At 55.5% G+C, this 19053-nt stretch overlaps 1 protein-coding gene across 1 annotated transcript; it reads left to right on the top strand.

Moving 5' to 3' along the window:
- The first annotated feature begins 514 nt into the window (after positions 1 to 514).
- On the top strand, positions 515 to 19004 carry STK35 (serine/threonine kinase 35). The gene is made up of 3 exons (XM_005239951.4): positions 515 to 1077; positions 6724 to 7471; positions 14416 to 19004. Exons 1-2 carry the CDS (start codon positions 657 to 659, stop codon positions 7434 to 7436), a joined length of 1134 nt encoding a protein of 377 aa, XP_005240008.2. The 5' UTR covers positions 515 to 656; the 3' UTR covers positions 7437 to 7471; positions 14416 to 19004.
- The last annotated feature ends 49 nt before the right edge of the window (positions 19005 to 19053 follow it).

The following is a 19053-nucleotide window of genomic DNA, read 5'->3' on the forward strand; positions in this document are numbered from 1 at the left end:
CGTCAGGGCGCGTGGCCCCACTTTATCCCGCCGCCCCGCCTGTTCACACGCCGCCGCGCAGCGCCCGGCCCGGAGCCCGGCCCCGCGCCCCAGGTGAGCCCCGCGGGCGAGTCCCTCCCTTCGCCGCGCTCCCCCCCCCCCCCCCCCCCCCCCCGCCGGTGCCCTGCCATGCTCGGCGAGGAGGGGACACACACACACCGGGGCGGCCGCCGCCGGGCGCCACCATCCCGAGGACCGGCTTGTTAGCACTGGGCCGGCGCGTACCACGGCGGCGGCGGCGGGGGGGGTGGGAGGTCCGACTGCCGCTGTGAGCCTCCGCCACGCTGAGTCATCCTTGGCGGCGCTGCACCCCGGCTACCGGCTGCGGGTTCGGAAAGCCGGCCCGCCGCCCCCTTCGCCCTCCCGGCCGCTGGGGGGAGGCCGGTTGCCGGTACCGTATCCCCCCCCCCCCTCCCCCGACGTCGCGGTGGTTCATCCCGCGCCGCCGCGATTGGCCGAGCGCTTAAAGGGGCAGGCAGGGCGCGCTTTTCCGCCCTCCGACGCGGCGGCGCGTGCCCCCTCGCCCGCGCGGCGCTCCCCGGCGCGGCGCTCCCGGGCGAGGGGGGGGGGGGCCGGGGGGCGGCGGCGGTGGCAGGCGTGCGGCCCGCGGCGGTGCCATGGAGACGGCGGACGGCGGCCGCCGCGGGACACAAAGGGCGGGACGGCGGCGGCGGCGGCGGGCGGCGCGGCGGGGCCCCATGACGGCGGCGGCGGGGCCCGGCCCGGTTGGCGGCGGCGGCGCCCCACGGTACAGCCTGCTGGCTGAGATAGGCCGCGGGGCCTACGGCGTGGTGTACGAGGCGGTGTCGGGCCGCAGCGGCGCCCGGCTGGCGGTGAAACGGATCCGTTGCGACGCTCCCGAGAACGTGGAGCTGGCGCTGGCCGAGTTCTGGGCCCTGACGAGCCTCCGGCGGCAGCACCCCAACGTGGTGCGCTTCGAGGAGTGTGTTCTGCAGCGGCACGGCCTGGGGCAGCGCATGAGCCACGGCAACAAGCGCAGCCAGCTCTACCTGCGCCTCGTGGAGACCTCCCTCAAAGGTACCGGGACCCCCCGCACCGGCCTGGGCACTGCTCCAGCGCCGCCCTCCCGGGGTGTCCCCTCAGCCTCACCCCCCGGTTACCCCCTGCTGAGCACCCTGGGGCTGCCACCTCCCCGTTGTCACCAGCGCCCCCGCAGCAGGTACCCGCGGGGATAAGCCACGCGGGATCCCCTGGGGTCGTCCCCTTTCCTGCCCCTGGGGTGCCCTTCCCGGCCACTCACACCCCAGGTGCTGCTGCTGGTCCCTGGCTCCAGAGCACGACCCCATTGGCCGCATCCCTCTTTGGCATCGCCTGCTCTCAGCAGCTCCCCCCAGCTCTCACGACACCCCTCCTTCCACCTTGACTCACCACTTTTCCAGTATAACCATCCCTGGGCTCTCCTCTCGCCCCTGCCTGCCCTGGGGTCTCCCTGCACTGCCGGGGTACCTGCCCAGGCGTGCTCCCTGCTGCTCCCATCACCCACCTCCATGTGTCCCCATGGGGCTCCCCCACAGGGTCCCTCTGCTGCCCCAGCACCCTGCTCTGCTGCCAGCCACCCCTGTGGGACCTCTGCCCAGCATCACCTGTCCTGCACCCTGCCCTGTGCTGCATCCCTGGGCTCTGCTGCTGTGTCCCCACTACTCTCTCCTCCTCTGTGTGTGGCTCACAGGGACACCCCTTCCTAAGCCCCCACCCTGTGCCTCAGTAGCCCTGTGCCCTGCCCATGGGGTCCCTCCCTGTACCCTACACCTCTGCAGCCCCCCAGCCCTGTGCCCCTCCTCCTGAGGGACCCCATTGTCATCTTCAGGCTCAGACCCAGCCCTGGGGACTGTCCCTGTGTGCTGCCCTCAGCTCTTCCCTGCACCCCTTGCCAGCACTTAACTCCTCAGTTACATCCCCAGTCCTGGGGCTCCCTCCACTACCCTGAACTGCCCCACAGCCCATGCATGTCCCTTGGTGTGACCAGGCCAGAGACCAGTGAAGGTCCCCAAGGGGACACCTGATGCACAGCATCCCATCTCCTCTGAGGACCCCAAGGCTGCAGCCTGTTACGGTGCCCTGCCTGTTCCCTCAAGCTCTTACAGTTTTGGGACTGTTCTTCAAGCTCTCCTGTCACCATTCCTATGCCAGTGCTGGCTCTGTGGGGACAGCCCTGGAAGCACCAGTGCCTGCAGCCTGGGCTGACGCTCCCTCCTTCCCCTGAGGTCCCTCAGCAGCATTGTGGGACTGTGAGGAGTCACTTTCTTCTGCTACAGCTGATGATTGTGATGGTGACATCTCTGAAATGCTCCCTCCCTCCCCTTGCTCCCTTGGCTGCTTGTCAGACCCAGCTCTGCCAAAGTGCAGTGAAGGTGTGGAAAAATACCACAGCCCTGTATCCTCAATGCCCCCATGCCCCCCCCAGCCTGCCAGAGCCAGCTCACCCCAAACCCTCTTTCCCCAAACTTGTGTGCCTGGACTCCCGAACACTCTTTGGGGTGAGCTCGGTCTCCCTGTGCCCACCCCTGCCACCCAGCTGAGTCCCTTAGTGCAGGCAGCCTTTAAACCCTGTAACCGGCACAGACTTCCTGCGAGGCTGCTGAGGTGCATCTTCCAAGCAAACCTCTGGCTCTGGCTGCCCCTGCCTTGCCTGTCCCCTCTGCGCTCTCGGGGGTGACACGTCCAGACCTGCCTGGCCCTACCCCATGCAGACCTGATCCTGCTCTCCCTTCACACTCCACACACAACTGCCCAAGGGAGCCTTCCCAAGAAGGACAGTGTCCTAATTTCTGTGTAGCCTGTGTTCTTCCTTCATGTGCTCCTGCAGGCACAACTCCTCGGGAGAGGAGCCAGCTCTTCCCTTCGTGTGCATGTCTGGCTGTAGTAAGTCAAGCTCTTTCTGGCAGGTACAGGTGTTTCCTGCACTCCTTTCTCATGTTGCACACCCCAAGAAGAGGTGGCATGGCTTGGAGAAAGCTCTTGTGCAGCTATAGGTGACCCCGACTTCCCTGCTGTGGGGAGGGCTTTGCCTGTCTGGGTCCTGTTGCAGTTCTCTGAAGAGGGGAGCAGAGCTGGGTTCTCCATCCCAAGGCTGGAGAGTAGCAGTTTCACTCCCCAAACCAGAGCGTGTTCTCCCCTCTATCTGCCTTCCTCCTGACTGCCCCCCAGGCTGTGTTGTGCTGGCCACAGGCTCCGGCAGAGGCTGTGCTTGTTGCCTTCCCAAGCTTTGGGTCTGATATTGCACCAATAAATATTTTCAAAGCTAAAGTTAGGGCTAGATGAGCCTCCCAGGTCTGCTTGCTCTCCGTCCCTGCCTGCAGCTCATGAGCTGTGTGCGTGGAGCTGCTGTGCTGTCGCTCCAGCTGAGGTAGCCGACTTGTAGCTGTGCTGCCGTGCCATTCTGCACGACCGCAGCTGGGCTATTTACAGGCCAGCACAGATGCTGTGCCAACATGCCGGGGCTCAGGGCGCAGGGGGGATTAGTTGGAGGCCTTCTGAATCAGGAGCACAACTGTTGGGATACCAGGCGATGTTGGGTCTCGGCTACAGTGCAGGGCTCAAATCCTCATCATTTTAATGAGTTGTGGAATAATAAATTTAGGGGCAGAGAGCAAAAAGGAAGCTGAAGCCTGGCACTGTGCCTGGAGGACAGGCACATACTTGAGCGATGTGCTTGGTGTCCTGATACATGTGCACTTTCGAGGCTTGTGCATGGCCATGTGCCCATAGCAGTGGTAGAGCTGTCTTAATAAGAGAACAGGTATAAGGTGTTGCTTCCTAGCACGTCACCTGTGGGGCCACCAGTGCTCAGACTCACTTGTGGGCTGCCCTGGCATCACTCACACATGTTACCATCAGCCCGTGGACCCAGGCTTCGTGCCACTGGCTCTCATCTCTCTAGCACAGCCCCTTTGCGTGGGGGGAGTCAGAGGTTACACACAATGGTGGGGAGGGGGATATTGGTTCTTCTGTCAGTAAGGGGTTTTTTCCACTCTGTCATGCTAAGCAAATTAGCAAGCTGTTAATGAGCTCCCAGGATGGGTTGTAGGAGGGCTGCTGCAAAGATGGAGAGGTTAGTGTATGTCGTCTGGTCGGGTGTCTGGGCGGGGAGCATGGGCGGGGAGCATGCAGGGATGCTTGCTTTGTGATGGAGAACAGGTCTTGCCTGCTGTCTGCATCACTTTAGCTCTTGGCTGCTTGACTTCAGTTTGCTAACATCTCATCTTTAGGAAGCTGTTTGTTTTGAAGGCAGGAAGATGATTTAACGACTAAAACACTTTCAGATTATAGAAAGAAAATGAGGAAATATTACTCTTGGCTTAAGCCTCTCTGAGCAGTGCTCCACCCAAAGTGAAGAGCCTGGTGCTTGCAGCTACCGCTGGGTCGGCAGCATCCTCCCTGTGCTTGCTGAGGTTCAGGGGCCAAGTTTTAAATCAGAGCCTTAGTTATGCTAAAAACAAACCTTGGCTTGTCAGAGACAGCAGGTCCTGGCTGCTGGTGAGCTGATGTTTGAGCCACTTCTCTGCAGGAAGGGGTTGTCAGCAGTGCTGCTGTGTGAATATCCTTGATGCTCCTGGCCATGTATGATGGGCACAGGGATCTGCCATGCTCCCCATCAGTGGTGTGGTTCCTGGCTGAGAAGAGCCAAACCCACGTTGGGATGCTGGGGGGAGCAGGAAAGCAAAGCCGTGTGCTCTGCTGCAACGTTGCGGGGGTTTAGCAAACCCGAGGTGGCAGCAGTGGTGTGAGCTGAAGCTGTCCTGGCTGTGCAAAGGGCTCCACTCCCAGGATGAGGAGCTTCTGCTTCAGTTCCCGTGCTGTCATGCTTGTCTTGGCTCATGCCAGAGATGTTTCTTTTCCTGGTCAACGTTTTGGTCTCCAGAGCTGAGCTGTCCTGTGCTGCTCCTAGTTGGTCCTTGGCCTTGCGTGCTGCCCCTCCAGCACTTGGGGTGTGTGTGTGTGTGTCTCATTTGGCTCCTCAAAGCGCACCCAGGTCCCCATATCTCCAGCCTGTTCATGGTCCTTCCCATCCCCCAGAGCTAACCTTTACCTTCTGCTGAGGGCAAGGAGGTGCAGCCAAATCCTTCTGTTGTGCAGACTTTCATTTCCATAGCAGTAGCCATGGATACAGACTGTTTGTGCAAATAACCAATATTCCCACCCATACTGATCACTGACTGTTCCAGGCACGGGTGCTGGGCAGCCCAGGGCTTGGGTGTCTCTGGTAGTCCTTGGCTTTACCTGCTGCTGGAAGTTTGCTTTCCCAGATGCTCTCTAGGGCTTTGCTAAAACAAAACCCAACTTTGTCAGAAGGGTGGAGTTATTTAACTGCTTTCAAAACACTTGGGTCTGTCTGTGTGACTTAACTGTGGCAGAGGCGAGTGGTGTCCTCCAGCTTCTCCCTTATGATGCTTGAGGGTAAAAAAAAAAAAAACAAACAAACAAAACCCAACAAAAACAGCAAAACTGGTTCCTAGAGCAAAACAATGCCCTGGTTGTGTGTGCAGGCTCTGCCTGTCACCTGGGTGCTCTGTGAAGGTGAACTGGGATCTGGCAGCAGGGTTTGCATCCTGGTATCAGCTGACAGGGCCAGATCTGCTGCTGGTGCTCCCCAGAGCATCACAGCATTGTGAGGGGATGCCCTGGGAGCACCGGTGGCAGACCTGGTCCCATTAGCTGATACGGTGCTTTTATATTTCTCGATGGATCTAGCTTATGTGCAGGAGAGTGGTTTGCTCGGGCAGGGGCATAGTGGAGTAAAACCTAGATGAATTTGGAGCCAAGCTAGACCAGCGATGCTCTAAGCTTGAAGAGCTCAGTGAACATCTGGCGAAGGAAGAAGCTGTTCAGGACATAATACTGAGTAGCGGTACTCGCAAGTGAGGTTACAGTTATATTTGTAAGCGTGGCTGAGATTGCGCTCAGCATTTGCTACCTGAGTCTCCAGTTTCCTCTTTTTAAAGACCTCTTGACACTTAAGGAAAACTGTCTGAAGTGGCAGAGCTTCTCTAGCACAAACACAATGCTTAAATGCATAGATATAGTCTGGAAGAGCCAGCATGCTTTGACACTGGTGTGACAGCTCTTAGCAAGGCTGTACTGGCACAGCATTGATTTACTTGTGATTTACTCCTCACTTGCAGTTATACTAGTAAAGCATAAGGTACAAGCCAGCCTTTGCCTCTTGCAGCAGAGCTCAGGTGGGAGAGCTGGTGTTCGCATAAACTGATTTTTTTTTTTTTTTTTTTCCTGGGGACTTGCTGCTAATTGTGCTTTTAGTCTCTGCTGCTTTGGCTGTCAGAGCCTGGGGAGAACTGCCTGACAGTAGTGCAGGAAAGTAACTCTCTGCTTCCAAGTTCCCTGCAAGCACCTGAGAAGGTGTGCGCTCAGTTTCACTCATGCGCCTGCACTTTGCTGGGAGCAAGTCCCTGAGCTGCCTCCTAGGCAATGGGCTCAGATAAACGTGGTGCTGGTGCGTGGCACTCGATGAGGTCCTAAAGCATGTGAAGCCATGGCAGTACCAGCATCACTGCTGGTACCCCGTGGTGCGATAGGTCCCGGCCACATTCCTAAGGCCTTTACTGTTGATGTAAACCAGACCCGTTTCTTGCCTGTGCTGAGTCAGTGTGGACATTTTGTAATGTGCCTGAAAAACCCACTCTTGTTTTTGTCCCTTTTGGTTAGGTGAGAGGATCCTGGGCTATGCAGAGGAGCCTTGCTACCTGTGGTTTGTCATGGAGTTCTGTGAAGGGGGAGACCTCAACCAGTACGTGCTCTCACGAAGACCTGACCCGGCCACAAACAAGAGCTTCATGCTGCAGCTGACCAGTGCCATTGCCTTCCTGCACAAGAACCATATTGTCCACCGGGATCTGAAACCAGACAACATCCTGATCACCGAGAAGTCTGGCACCCCTGTTCTCAAGGTGGCTGACTTCGGGCTCAGTAAGGTCTGCGCTGGCCTGACTGCTCGGGGCAAGGAGGGCGGGCATGAGAACAAAAATGTGAATGTGAACAAGTACTGGCTGTCTTCGGCTTGCGGCTCCGATTTCTACATGGCGCCCGAGGTCTGGGAGGGACACTACACCGCCAAGGCTGACATCTTCGCCCTTGGCATCATCATCTGGGCCATGATTGAGAGGATAACTTTCATTGATGCGGAGACCAAGAAGGAGCTGCTGGGGACCTACATCAAGCAGGGGACCGAGATTGTGCCTGTTGGGGAAGCGCTGCTAGAAAACCCAAAGATGGAGCTGCACATCCCTCAGAAACGCAGGACTTCCATGTCTGAGGGAATCAAGCAGCTCTTGAAAGACATGTTGGCTGCTAACCCGCAGGATCGACCTGATGCCTTTGAGCTTGAAACCAGAATGGACCAGGTTACATGTGCTGCTTAAATTCAGGGCAGGGCACAGCTGTGCTTTGCAGCTGGGTAAGTGATCCACAGTTTTTCTATTATTCTGTCTGCTGTACCAGCCTGATAATGCACTTTGTGACACAAAAGACTCTTTTATGTTCCCAGTTATTTCTATAGTGACTCATCAGAGTGCTGCTTCTGAGGTTTTTTCCACCTATTCTACTGCAAAAATAAAGTAGAGGTGGGAAACAGAATTAGCAGCTGCATGTCCCACTGCTGCCTAAAGGCCCAGCGGAGCTGGCAGGGCTGGGCAGGAGCCCTGCTCCTTGGAGGTCCTGGCCAGTGGCTGAGACACACTGGTGCATGGCAGAGACCTGTGAGCACCTTCTTTGGGTATGTCTCTTTCTCCCCGGGGGCAGGGAAGGAGCTGCCAGTTCAGTCTCCTCTGCTGTGTGGTATAATTTCTGTGGTCAGCGCAGTGAGCACCTTGCTGTCTGGCACAGTCCCCTTCCCCTCAGACTCAGACAGGACACCTTGGGGCTCAGCTGGCTGGGCGAGCAGGCACTGAGTGGAGCGGCACGTCTGTCTCTGTACAGACAAAGCTGTTTGCTTTCACCGACGAGGCATGTGGGGTCTGTCTTGTGGGTCTGTTTCGTGGGTCTGTTTCATTTCCTTGCTAAAGGCAAGACTTCCCTTTGGTGTGAGCTGCAGTTGCCCAAACCCAGTAGGATGCTTTGGTCCCCCGTGTCTGAGTTTGTAGACTTGTAGACCTGTGTCTGCTCAGGAAGGAAGCTTACAGAACAGTTGTGCTGAGGCTGACCTCAGCTCCGTTCAAGCAGAGTCCCTTCCTTCCTCCCCCAGCTTGGTTCCTAAATAGTCCCAAGCTCAGAGGTCTTGCTCCAGGGGCCTGAGTGGTCACACATGGTCTGGAAGGACCCCAGGATGTGGGGCAGCTGGTGATGTCATTAACCAGTGATGCCGAAGGACTGGGAGGTGGTGTCTGCATGGCAAAGCAGTTTGTAAACAGGAGCTGTTACTAGGCATTCTCCTGGCCAAACGCTTCAATGAAACCAAAAAAATACAGATTACAAGGGGCGAGGCTGATGTCTTCCCAGCCCAGGGCCTTTCTCAGGCTCCTGCAGAGCCACCAGGCCCTTGCAGGTCGCAGGAGACATCTGGGAGCCTGCTCGTGTTTGGCGCTGGCATTGCAGCTTGGGCTCCAAGCCCATACCTCACCCCAAACCCCCACAGATCCTGCCGGACCAGAGCAGATCCCAGCTACGGGAGAGCAGAGAGGGACGAAATGGCTGCCCTAGCCAGCAAACGCTCAGCCCTCACCCTCGCAGCCCATGGCTGTGTGCCTGGCCCGCTCCCGAGAACGAGCCTCCAGCAGCAGGGTGATGGGAAGGTGGGGATATTTTGGGCAGGTTTTGCTAAAAAAAAACCAAAACAAAAAAAAACAAAAAAAACCAACCAAAAAACAAAAGCAAACAAAACCCAAACACAAAACAACAACCAAACACCCTCATGGCTGCCCACCTGAGCGTTCTCCCTGAGCTCATGTAAAGCAGCGTGCTGCCTGTCCCCTCTGTGCGTTTGTGCCCACCCAGGTGAGCTTTGTGCTGTATGCAGAGCAATAGCAATATAGAAATGGGAAGGCCCGCTGGTAGGTCTAGTTCTGTCACTGCTGGTTTGTCCCATCTGCACAGCAGCCCCCCCCCGCAAAATATTTAACACCCTTAAGACTCCAGTGCAAGTAATTGATGCGACTGCTTATGCCTGGGGCTGAGGCTTGGTACTGGTCCCAGTGCAAGTGTGGGCTGGGGATTAGGGTGGGGGAGCGAATCCGCAGAGATGGGAGCCCTGGAGCTGGGTGTGATCCGGTCCTGGGGCGAGCGCAGGGCACCCCACCTTGCGTGCCAGGCTGAGGTGTGGGGCTCCTGGCTGCTGGGAGCGGTGCTGCTGCTCGCCGAGGGTCGGGGTTCGCCTGCTGCCATCTGCCATCGCTCCCTGCCATGATGCTGCCGAGTTACACAACCAGCCCTCGCCCTGCGGGGAGAACTCATCCTGCGCAGATCTGCAGAACAGTACATGCAGGGATAACAAACACCAAGGGGACAGTCCTACCCGGGGGCTGTTTGCTTAAAACCCAGCTGCCTTCTGCAGCCTCCCCGCTACCCACCCGTGGCCGGAGCCAGCCGTGAGTCTGCACCAAGAGCTCTTGTGGGTGACGCAGCTGCGGCGGTGAGGGATGCGCTTGCATAACGCAACCTGGCATCCCTAGCGCGGCTGCTTGGCCCAGATAGGAGCCCGGCGCCGGCCATATGTTCACCGCAAACCCAGAGCTTTGTGCTGTGGGGAGCAGTCCTCTGGCTTGCTTATGGGGCAGCAGGATATTTGGTGTGCCTTCCTATAGGGTTTGTCTAATGTATTGTGTAGCTTTGTGCATTCCTATCAGCCTACCTCTGGCTCCTAGTAAATGCAAATCTTAAATCAGAAACCTGCTTGAGAAGCTAAAGTAGGATTTAGAGCAGGGCCTGAATTCTGCTCTCAGGTAATTTGACTGAGAAACTCAAGTAACCTCTTACAGCTTAATTGTGGCACTGGTGTGTAGCTTATAGGCTGCTGGGTCATGCAGGAAGTTCTTCCCTCGGACAGCTTCAGCCCCTGCTCAGCCTTGTTCCATGTCATAACCTGGAAAACCATAACCCTTCCTGACCCAGGCAGTCAGATTTTTGCTTAGTCTTTGGCATGGCCGCTGACCCCTTAGGATTGTTTTTTCATGTCCCAACAGCTTTGCCTTTAGCTCAGCCTCGGATGCTGCATGCACCTGCCAGTCAGCAGGCTTCATGCTCTGTTACCCTTCCAAAATGCAGTTATGAAATGTCAGTTCTCAGCTGGGAAATTGTTTCTGGCTTGGTGTCTGGGGAGGAGATGAGCCTGCTTATCCCTTGCTCTCCTTGCCCAGGGGCGGTAAAGGCCAGCAGAGGTGGGCAGCATTTCGGTGGGGAGAAGGAAAGTCTTATCTCATTTGAACTTTCTGCTTCCCCACCCTCTGCAGCAAGTTTATCTAAAGCCCCAGATCGCTGCTCCCAAAAGCATGCCTCTTGGGCAAGGAGGACAAAAGCCTTTTTATAGTGCAATTAGGGAGTGGCTGGATTGTGCGAGTACCTGCTGATTCTCTTGATTGCCGTGGATAGCCCGGCACTGTCCCTGCAGGCACACTAAAGGAGTATTTCACCCCTCCACGTCCATACTGGGAGTCTGGGGCTGCCCTCCCCCTCCTCCGTTCCTACAATGGGAACATAGTTTTCTTTGCGTGTCTCTTGTAGCTGCCCTCCAAGTTCCCAGGGCAGGCGAGGGGGCTCCCGTGGACCCTGCTTCGGTGGGATGCTCTGATGCTGTGGGGCTGTGTAGTGTGGTTGAGCAACGCTCAGAGAAGTTGCTGAGGAGCGAGGTACAGCGAGAGCGCGGGCTGTTTGCTCGCTGGAGTGGCACCAGTGGTCTCAGCCACAGAAACAAGGGGAGCAGTGGCAGCGTCACCCACCACTTGCAGTTATGCATTTAAGAGACTTTGTAGTTTTAGTTCATGTAGGATATCCATCTGCAATGGTTGTGATCAGTGTGGAAGGCAGCTTGTTCTGATAGATCGTGTTCTGCGATGGTTTTGCTGTGGATAAAACAGTAGGTCTGGGCTTTGGAGTGGATGCTCAAGGTGAGTGGCAGGAATCTGTGCGTGGCGTGGTGCAGCCTGCACCATCTCGGCTGCCTTTGGCAGGAAGGTGTCTGAGGTGAAGGCCAGCCTGACTCACTCCAGCACTCCTCTGTCACTGGTTCCGATCATTCCAGTTTCAGCTGAAAGTAACTGTTTGCATTTGCATTGTTCTCTTTGCGTTTTCAAAATGCAACAGGAGCTGATGCTGAACAAGCTCATCTGCTCTCCCTGCATGACGGTGTCTGCACCCGGCAAGAGCTCTCTGGTGCTGTGCCCAGCCGCTCCTGATAAACTGCTGCCCTACAGAATTTCAGACCTGAAGGACAGGGATGGGGAGCCCATCAGCAGCATCTCTGCGAGCTGTCAGTGATGTCTTGTCTGTTAGTACCACTCAACTCAAATTTTACCATGTGGTAAAAGTGCCTTGACCCCCTGGCCAGGAACAGGGCAGGAAGGCAAGGAAAAGAATAGCAGTTTCATTTCTGAAATAATGTTGGATTTGACCTCAGTCTGTTTTCGGTGTGGTTTGTTAGTCTTGGCATGGACAAAAGCCATGGGACAGTAAAAGCAAGGTCAGATCTTCTTCTTGGCTGTAGCCGCGGGTGCAGCATCGCAGGGCCACACTGCGGAGTGTGCACATCTTTCTGGGCAGTGTTGGGTTCTACCTGGGGAGAAGCAAAGCCCTGAGGGTGAACTGGATCACCTCTGGCCAGATGTGTTATTGTTTGCATTTGCTCGAAGTCATCCCTGCTCTCCCCCATCCCTGCTCTCCCCCCTGTGAATTTAAGGTTGGATTTAAGGAAGCTCCTAAAGGGTGTGCTGCAAATAAATGAGGAGAGCATGAGGAAGGATTTAAAAGACAAAGCAGGCCCTCAGCCCCATTCCCTGGTACCCTGTGTTCCCATGCAGGGGCAGATAACGTGATTGACAAGAGAAGGTGCTGGGTTATCTCTCTCTGCCTTGCGCTGAGCCCTCAGCTACCACGCAGACTGCACTGCCATCTCCTATCTCTGCTGTGACCCACGCATTAGTGTCATTTCCTTAGGTGCTGGATGAGGACTCTGGGGACTGCTGGTTCATATCTTCCTGATGCCGAATGAACGTTCGAGCTGATTAAAACTATAAGTGGCATCAGTGGAGGGATTAAAAGCCCTTGAACAAACTCCTGAAACAGTGTGCATCAATGGAGTGAGCTCTCCTGTCTCAGTGCTGTGAGCTCGGGGCTGCTCAGGCAAGCTCCTTCCCTGAAAATGTTCCTATGCCAGGGAAGCACAAACAGAAATGCTGCCCTACTTACTAATGAAGCTACTTCCAGAAAATTCCTGACCTGATGTCCTGGTGCCTCTTGTAAGCCTGCCTTCTCAAACAGAAGGGTGCTTTTCTGATTGCAGCCTGCAAAGGCAGCATCTCCTGGTGAACCTCTCCTGAAAAGCAACGTGCCCATTGTCCTGGCTTCTGCTCTGAGCAGCAGAGGCAGCCCCTTTAGAAATGTGTTCTTTGGGCATGGATTTCTTTAATGAGATTTCCTAGGGCTGAGAGATTTGAGTAATTTGCTGGGCAGTGGCAGTTTTCCTTCAGCAGGTCTCTCCCACTGCTCTGTTGCTCTTACTCGGCATCTCTGCAGAGCCCCTCGCTTGTTCCTGGTGGGAGAGGTGAACACTCATCCCCTATTTTTTCCATGTAACTTTGCTCAGAGCTCAAGATTGGGGAAAAATTAAACTGCTGATAAGTCCTGCAAAATTACCACCTGTGCATAGGACTTGGGGTGATGAAGTGAAGCAGGGCCCTCCCCTTGGGTTGAAGGTTTGCACATGTTCCAGAGACTTCCAGCCCTGTCCCTTGCTGCAGGAAGCCCTTGAGGTGCCACTGAGCCGAGCTGGCAGCAATGGGGAGACCCCCAGCTCCCTCTGTCAGCCAGGTGGGTCCCAGCTTTCATCAAACCATCACCACTGCTTCCCAGCACAGCCCCTGGCCTCAGCTCTGCTGGTCCCTCCCTCCTGAAGGCTGTGAATACCTGGATGATGTATTTCCAGTACAGAAGTGACATCTCATGCCATGTGTGCTGTTCTGCTGTTCCTCTGCTGGGTCCAGTGCTGCTGCTGGATGGGATGTCCATAGGGAATTTGCTGGATTGCGAATAAACGGGGTGGAAAATGTTGGTGGCTTACCTGTGGGGTTGAGAATTTCTGCATCCCTGAGCCTCAGAGCGCAGGAGGGTGCTGTGCCAGGGCTGCAGATGAATCACTGCAGGACCCTTGGTGCTATAGGGGCTGTGGGGGATGCTGTGCACAGGGGCTTGGGCCAGAGCAGCGACTGTGCAGCACAGATCTGCCTGTTTTTCCCTAAAATCCTTGGCACTGAGCATCCTCATGAGCTGTTTCAAGCACAGCAGGGCCATGCTGTGAACCCATCCTGCTCTGCTTTCAGTTGCACCAAATGGATTTTAACCACCTCTTGCAGTGCCACTTGAGAAGCCCGAGCTGCTGCTGACGCACAGGGTGAGTGGTGCAGGGTGTCCCCAGTGTCAGCTTGTTCCACCTTTCCCAGTGGAGGACTGGGAGCCAGCGCTTGTGGGTGCATCGTGTGGACCCTCAAGGCTGGGCTCTGCTGTGGTAATGCTCGTCCTGGTTCTGGCCAGGCTATCACTGCAGTGAGCCCCACAGGATGGGGCTGTGTTATGGGCTGTGGGGTGATGCTCAGCCCATCCCAGCACAGCCCATGCAGTGGGGCAGCTGGATGTGGGCTGACCTTGGCAGCGTGCTCTGTGCAGGGCTGTCTGAATTGCTCCTGAGGGAGAAATAACTGTAAACAGAGTGTAGACCCATGGTGCCTGGACCGATAACAAAAGCACTACAAAGCAGAGGGATGCTGCAACACCTATCTCAGACTAACTGGGACCAGTGGGAAGGCGCTGGGAGTGGGTGCCTTTTCCACAGTGGTGTCCTCCAGCCCTGCTGCCCAGCAGCCGGATGACTCCAGCACCAATCCAGTTACTATTGCACCCTCCACCTGGTGCTGCTGTTCGTAGGCGCTGCTGTTTGCAGTGACTGTTTGGGCTGTGTAATGAGAAGGCGTGCGCTCTTCTTGAGTTCTCCCAGACCCTCAAATGATGCTTGATTAGGGCTTGGGATGAAAGGAGAGGTGCGGTGAGCACCCTGAACTAATGATCCTGCTTGCTTTCCCTACTTGCAGTCTGGGTCAGGTGGCAGCAGGAGCACTGGCAGGACGTTGTCACAGTGTGGTAACTGGGACAAAACCACTGACATACCTGACCTCTCTCTCTCCTTTCTTGTTTTTCTTGCAGGTCTATTTACCAGGGACCCATAATCTCCATTATTTATGTGCAACGAGGGAAGTCAAAGATAAGGGAAGATGATGATATGGAAGATCCCTGGTCTGCAGGATCTCTGGCAATGTGAAATCTTTGGGTGTTATTTGGTTTTGTTGGGAAGGGGTGTTCTGGGGATGCAGGACGGGGCTGTATGAGCCTGTAGAAGAGCACAAGCTGGCAATTGTCATGCTTATGAAACTTTTAAACAAGATCCAGAGAGCTTCTATTGCCCAGCCCTCCCTGTATCTCCTGTACTGCCATTTGACTCAGTAGATGTTTCTAGAGGAGACCTGGTTCCATAAGGAGGTGGGGATTGGCAGCCTGGCAGCGAGGTGTGCTGCCAGGCACCAGCTCTTCAGTCCAGCTGGGCACAACTTTGGGTTTAAAGCTGTTGCTTTTGCCTAGGGGAAATGGGAGCACAGTGATTGCTAGGTTTGCACTGGCGGTGCAATGGTTTAGAAAAAGTGAGTCTCTCTCAGACCACGTGTTGCAAGCAGCTAAATAATTTCATGGCCAGGCAGCTTCTGAATAGGTGGATGCTGCCCAGGCTGTGGACAGTTGACATTAGAATAGAGTAGCATGAACAAGCTGGAAAGCCATTTGGTAAGGCAGGTCTGCTGCTGCGACAGGCAGACCTTCGTTCTCCCCAACCTGGATTTCACTAGCGACACTTGTTACAGACTTTCCCTACAGAGAGCAACAGGCAGCCCCAAAATACTTTTTTTCAGGTGGACATTGTCTGCATAGAAGAGAAACGGAAAGCAGTCCACTGCTCTGTTCCATGTAATGCCAGACTTCAGTAGCTGGGAACAATGCTTGGGAGAAGAGGAGTTTTGGCCGAAACAGCTCATGGGCTGGATTCTAACCTCCCGTGAAACACTTCCCTGCTAGAGGGCTATGTCCTGGAAGCAAAGCCACTGGTTAGGGTTGGTTGCAGTACAGCTCAGGTAAGGAGATTGGAACCTCAGGCTGAGCAGTTAATACTGGATTTCCTTGTTTATATATAGAGCAACACTAATATTCAGGGGCTGACCCTGTGGTAACGGTTTTTAGACTTTGCTCACTGTAAATGCAAAGCACCACCTCTTCTCCACCCTGCAAGTTCTGCACTGACTAAAACATTTCTCACCAGGCTAAATCACCCGGGAGCAGTTTGAGGAGTGGGCTGCTCTGACCCAGCATCACTCACAGCCTGCCCAGGTGCTCAGCCCTTACTGCAGCTGGAGCTGGCCAGGGCCACAGGCAGGAGAGGGTCCCTCCTACCCCCTCGTCCCCAGCTGTGGGAACTGTTCCTTGCCTGTCCTTGTATCTACTCAGTGTACTTTGCTGACCTCATGGGAATAAGTGGAAATGGAGGAAATTCAGGTGGGCTAAAGCAGGGAATGGAGGGAGGGGTTTCTTTTTTTTCCCCTCTTCCTTTGGTTCTAGGACACAAAGTTAAGGCTGTTGCTGCAGGAAGGCCAGGGCCCTCTTACAAGGACGATGCCAGGAGGCTCCAGACCATCTGTCTATGACTTGTGAAGGTTAGGACATCACAAATTCAGCGCCAAGCCCCTGTTCCCACGCTGCTCTTCTGTTTGTTCCTGGGGACGCTTCTGTGGGATGTGGCCGGCCATAGTCAGACTGTGGCTGTACAGGCTCCTTCCAGGGGTCTGAGCAGTTTGCTCAGCAGGCGCTGTCCTTGGCCCTGGCTGCAGAGCACTCGCGGGGGCTCCGGACGGCACCTTGGCTGCTCTCATTCCTCTCTGACTAGCAGCAGGTCCCCACAGCGGCTGTGCCAAGAAGCTGCCGGTGGGTTTCTCCCCCAGCTCCCGGGGGGAGGGGCTTGCAGTGAGACAAGAGCTGAACCCTGTAGTTACAGCATTAGTGCCCTGATCGTTGGGCCATCCTTCCTCCACCTGACAGAGCCTTTGCTCCCGACTGTTATAACTGTAATAACCTAACCATGGCTTGAACAGGTGCGGTAAGAGGGCTTTATCTCCCAGCCCTGCTCACGTGGCTTTGTCTGCTGGAAGGGCCCTTCGCCAGGTGTAACATCCCAGTTGAAGGGAGCTTCCTAGCAGGAGGTTTCTGTCACCCATCTCTCTGGGGACAGGGTGAGCCCAGCAGGCAGCTCCTGTTTGGAGAGCAGGCAGGCAGCATCCAGGCAAGCCCTGGGAGCGTCAGCCCTCTTGGTCCACCACCATTTCAGGCCATCTTCAAACCACACGTCTCCACCTCAGCTTTTGCGTTGCAGATGTGTTTTTAAAGCAGCTTGATGTTAGTGAGCTAGACCGTAGTGCCTTATTTAGGATTTAGCAAACACTCCTGAGGACAAGTCCTAGGGCTGCTAGCCTTTGGCCAATACGGATGTTTCCCTGATTAATTTACCCTTTTAAGAGCATTTGTCCCTGACGATTTTGCTGCTCTTTGTGCTCAACTCCTGAGACTATACAGGAACCTGCCTTGTGTTTACAGCTCCCAGCATTCTCTCTTCCCAGTTACTTTGGCCCAGACCAGCACTCCCTCTAGAACAAGGTGGGAACTGGGAACAGCTCAAACCTGCATGTGCTATGGGATGGAGGATGTTTAGGCTTTTTTTTTCCCAGGTGGGTCTGTCAGGCAGCTCCTGGCCAGCTCTTGCAGGCTGAACTTCTCCCTCTGCTGTAGATGTTCTTGACATTAGGATGTGCTGCTGGGAAATGTCAAGCTTAAGAAAGCAGCACTGAGACTGCAGCCTATTGCCCAGCCCAGGGCCATGCTGTCTCCATCTCTTCCTGGCTGCAGTGAGGCTGAGCATCCAGGTGGCGGGAGGGTGCTCTGGTCAGTATGGGGGGAGCCAAGTACCCTCTCTAAACCCTGCCACCCTCCAGGCTTGTGGGGAACACAGCTGGTGCCCGTACCGGGGAAGCGATTGTATGAAACTGTTTACTTCTATGCTGTTTACAAGAGTGATATGGGGTGGGTGGGGGGAACAAGCCAAGCCTCAGGAGGATTGGGAAACATGTTATCTGTACCAGCCTGCAGCAAGGCTGACGCTGCTGGCATCGTGCGGGTGTCACGGGGATCTCCCAGCCAGCTTTGGTCCATGGGGAGGAGAGAGCAGAGATGGCTCTAGCCTTGAGGGGTTAGATTAGCTCCCCCTTGTCCCCTTGCTGCTGTGTTTGAGGTTCAGCAGTGCTAGTGACAGATAAGAGTTACCCCTGTGGTCTTCCTTTACTCCTCAGGACCCAGCTCCTTCACATATCAGAGGCTCCCAGAGCCTTTCTGGAGCAATAAGACTTAAAACAAGCATTACCATCATTGTGGAAATCCTCCATTGTGAGCATTGTGTGTCTCCTCTGTATGCAGTACTGAGTCTGGATTTAAGCCTGCCAAGCATCGTGGGCCAGCTGCGTCAGGGCATGGACTGGGATATGTTTCCCTGTGCTTTCTGCAGGTCATGAGAGCAGGGAAACACGTTGCTGCTTTCCCTCGTTCCCCCAGGTGTGTGCTGCCCAGGCTTCACACTACAGCTGCCTGAGGTGAGGCAGGCTCCTGCTTCCCTTTTGGTGATGCTGCTGCAGGACGGGCATGACGGCTCAGCCGTGTGCCACAGGAGCGTGCTGCCGTGCTTTCCCCTGGCTCCTTGCAGCCTCCCATCCCACCAGCCAGGCTGCACAGGTCCCAGGCTCAGCAGAGGGGCAGCATCTGGGAAGCAGAGCCGCTGGCTTCCTCAGCCATGGGATGCGAGCGATGCTCATGCTGCTGGCTCCCTCGACGAGGCAGTGCTGGGAGCTGTCGCTGGTGGTGGGGTGAGCTGTGCTGGCGGTACCTCTGCTGCTCAGTCAGTTACCGGGCTCATCCCAGCATGTGGCCCTTCAGGTCTAAAAGCATTTCCCACTTCAGAGTGGGTGTCGGGGCAGTGGGCGCAGCTGGAAGGAAAGCACAGAGAGATGCTCTCCTCCAGCTGTGACCTGACAAATCCTGCTTCTCTGTTCCTACCCAAGTGCTTTTATCTCTGAGGGTGATATCCAAGCTGCTGGAAGAGTTGGCAGGGGCCACAGGGGAGTGCTTGATGTCCCTGTTCTGGCACCTGCAGCTGCCCAGCCCACCGTGGGCCTTCAGCTCATTCATCCAGCTAAGCACAGCAGCTTTGCAGAGGAGCTGCTGCCCTGCCGTGCTGGGGGGTGCTGAGGCCCCAGTGGTGCTGGGTGAGCCCTGGGACAGGGGCGTACTGGCCCAGTCCTGCTCCAGGCTCCCCCCTCACCCTGCAGCTCCTGTGCTGAGCTAGCAAGAGCAGAAGGCTTAAACCCAGACTCCAAACTAAAGATAATGGTACTAGTAAATGAATCTGTATTTTTCTTTTTTTTTTTTTTTTTTTTGCACAGAAGCTGGTAATCTAGGACCTATGTGTGAACAACTTTATATCTATTTTTTGTACTTGGTTTACTTGGCTTGGTATGAGATGTTCTATTTAAGTTCTTTGAACACTGTGGATACCCTGATGTGTATGAGTGGCAGAGGCTTTGTAAATTAAGAAACGATTGTGTGAATAAAGCTATTTGGTGGGGTTGAAAAGCCACACACAACTTGAAACACAAGCTTTGTGCGTTTGTCTTCATCCGTGCTGCTGGCAGCGGGTTTGCGAGG

Source organism: Falco peregrinus, chromosome 9 (genome assembly GCF_023634155.1).
Source record: "Falco peregrinus isolate bFalPer1 chromosome 9, bFalPer1.pri, whole genome shotgun sequence".
NCBI lineage: Eukaryota > Metazoa > Chordata > Aves > Falconiformes > Falconidae > Falco > Falco peregrinus.

What these genes read in the sequence shown, in the direction of transcription:
- STK35 (XM_005239951.4), top strand. Translation starts at nt 657, where the DNA reads ATGGAGACGGCGGACGGCGGCCGCCGCGGGACACAAAGGGCGGGACGG. An exon ending in CGTGGAGACCTCCCTCAAAG is followed by an intron (nt 1,078 to 6,723) that starts GTACCGGGACCC and finishes CCTTTTGGTTAG; the next exon opens with GTGAGAGGATCCTGGGCTAT.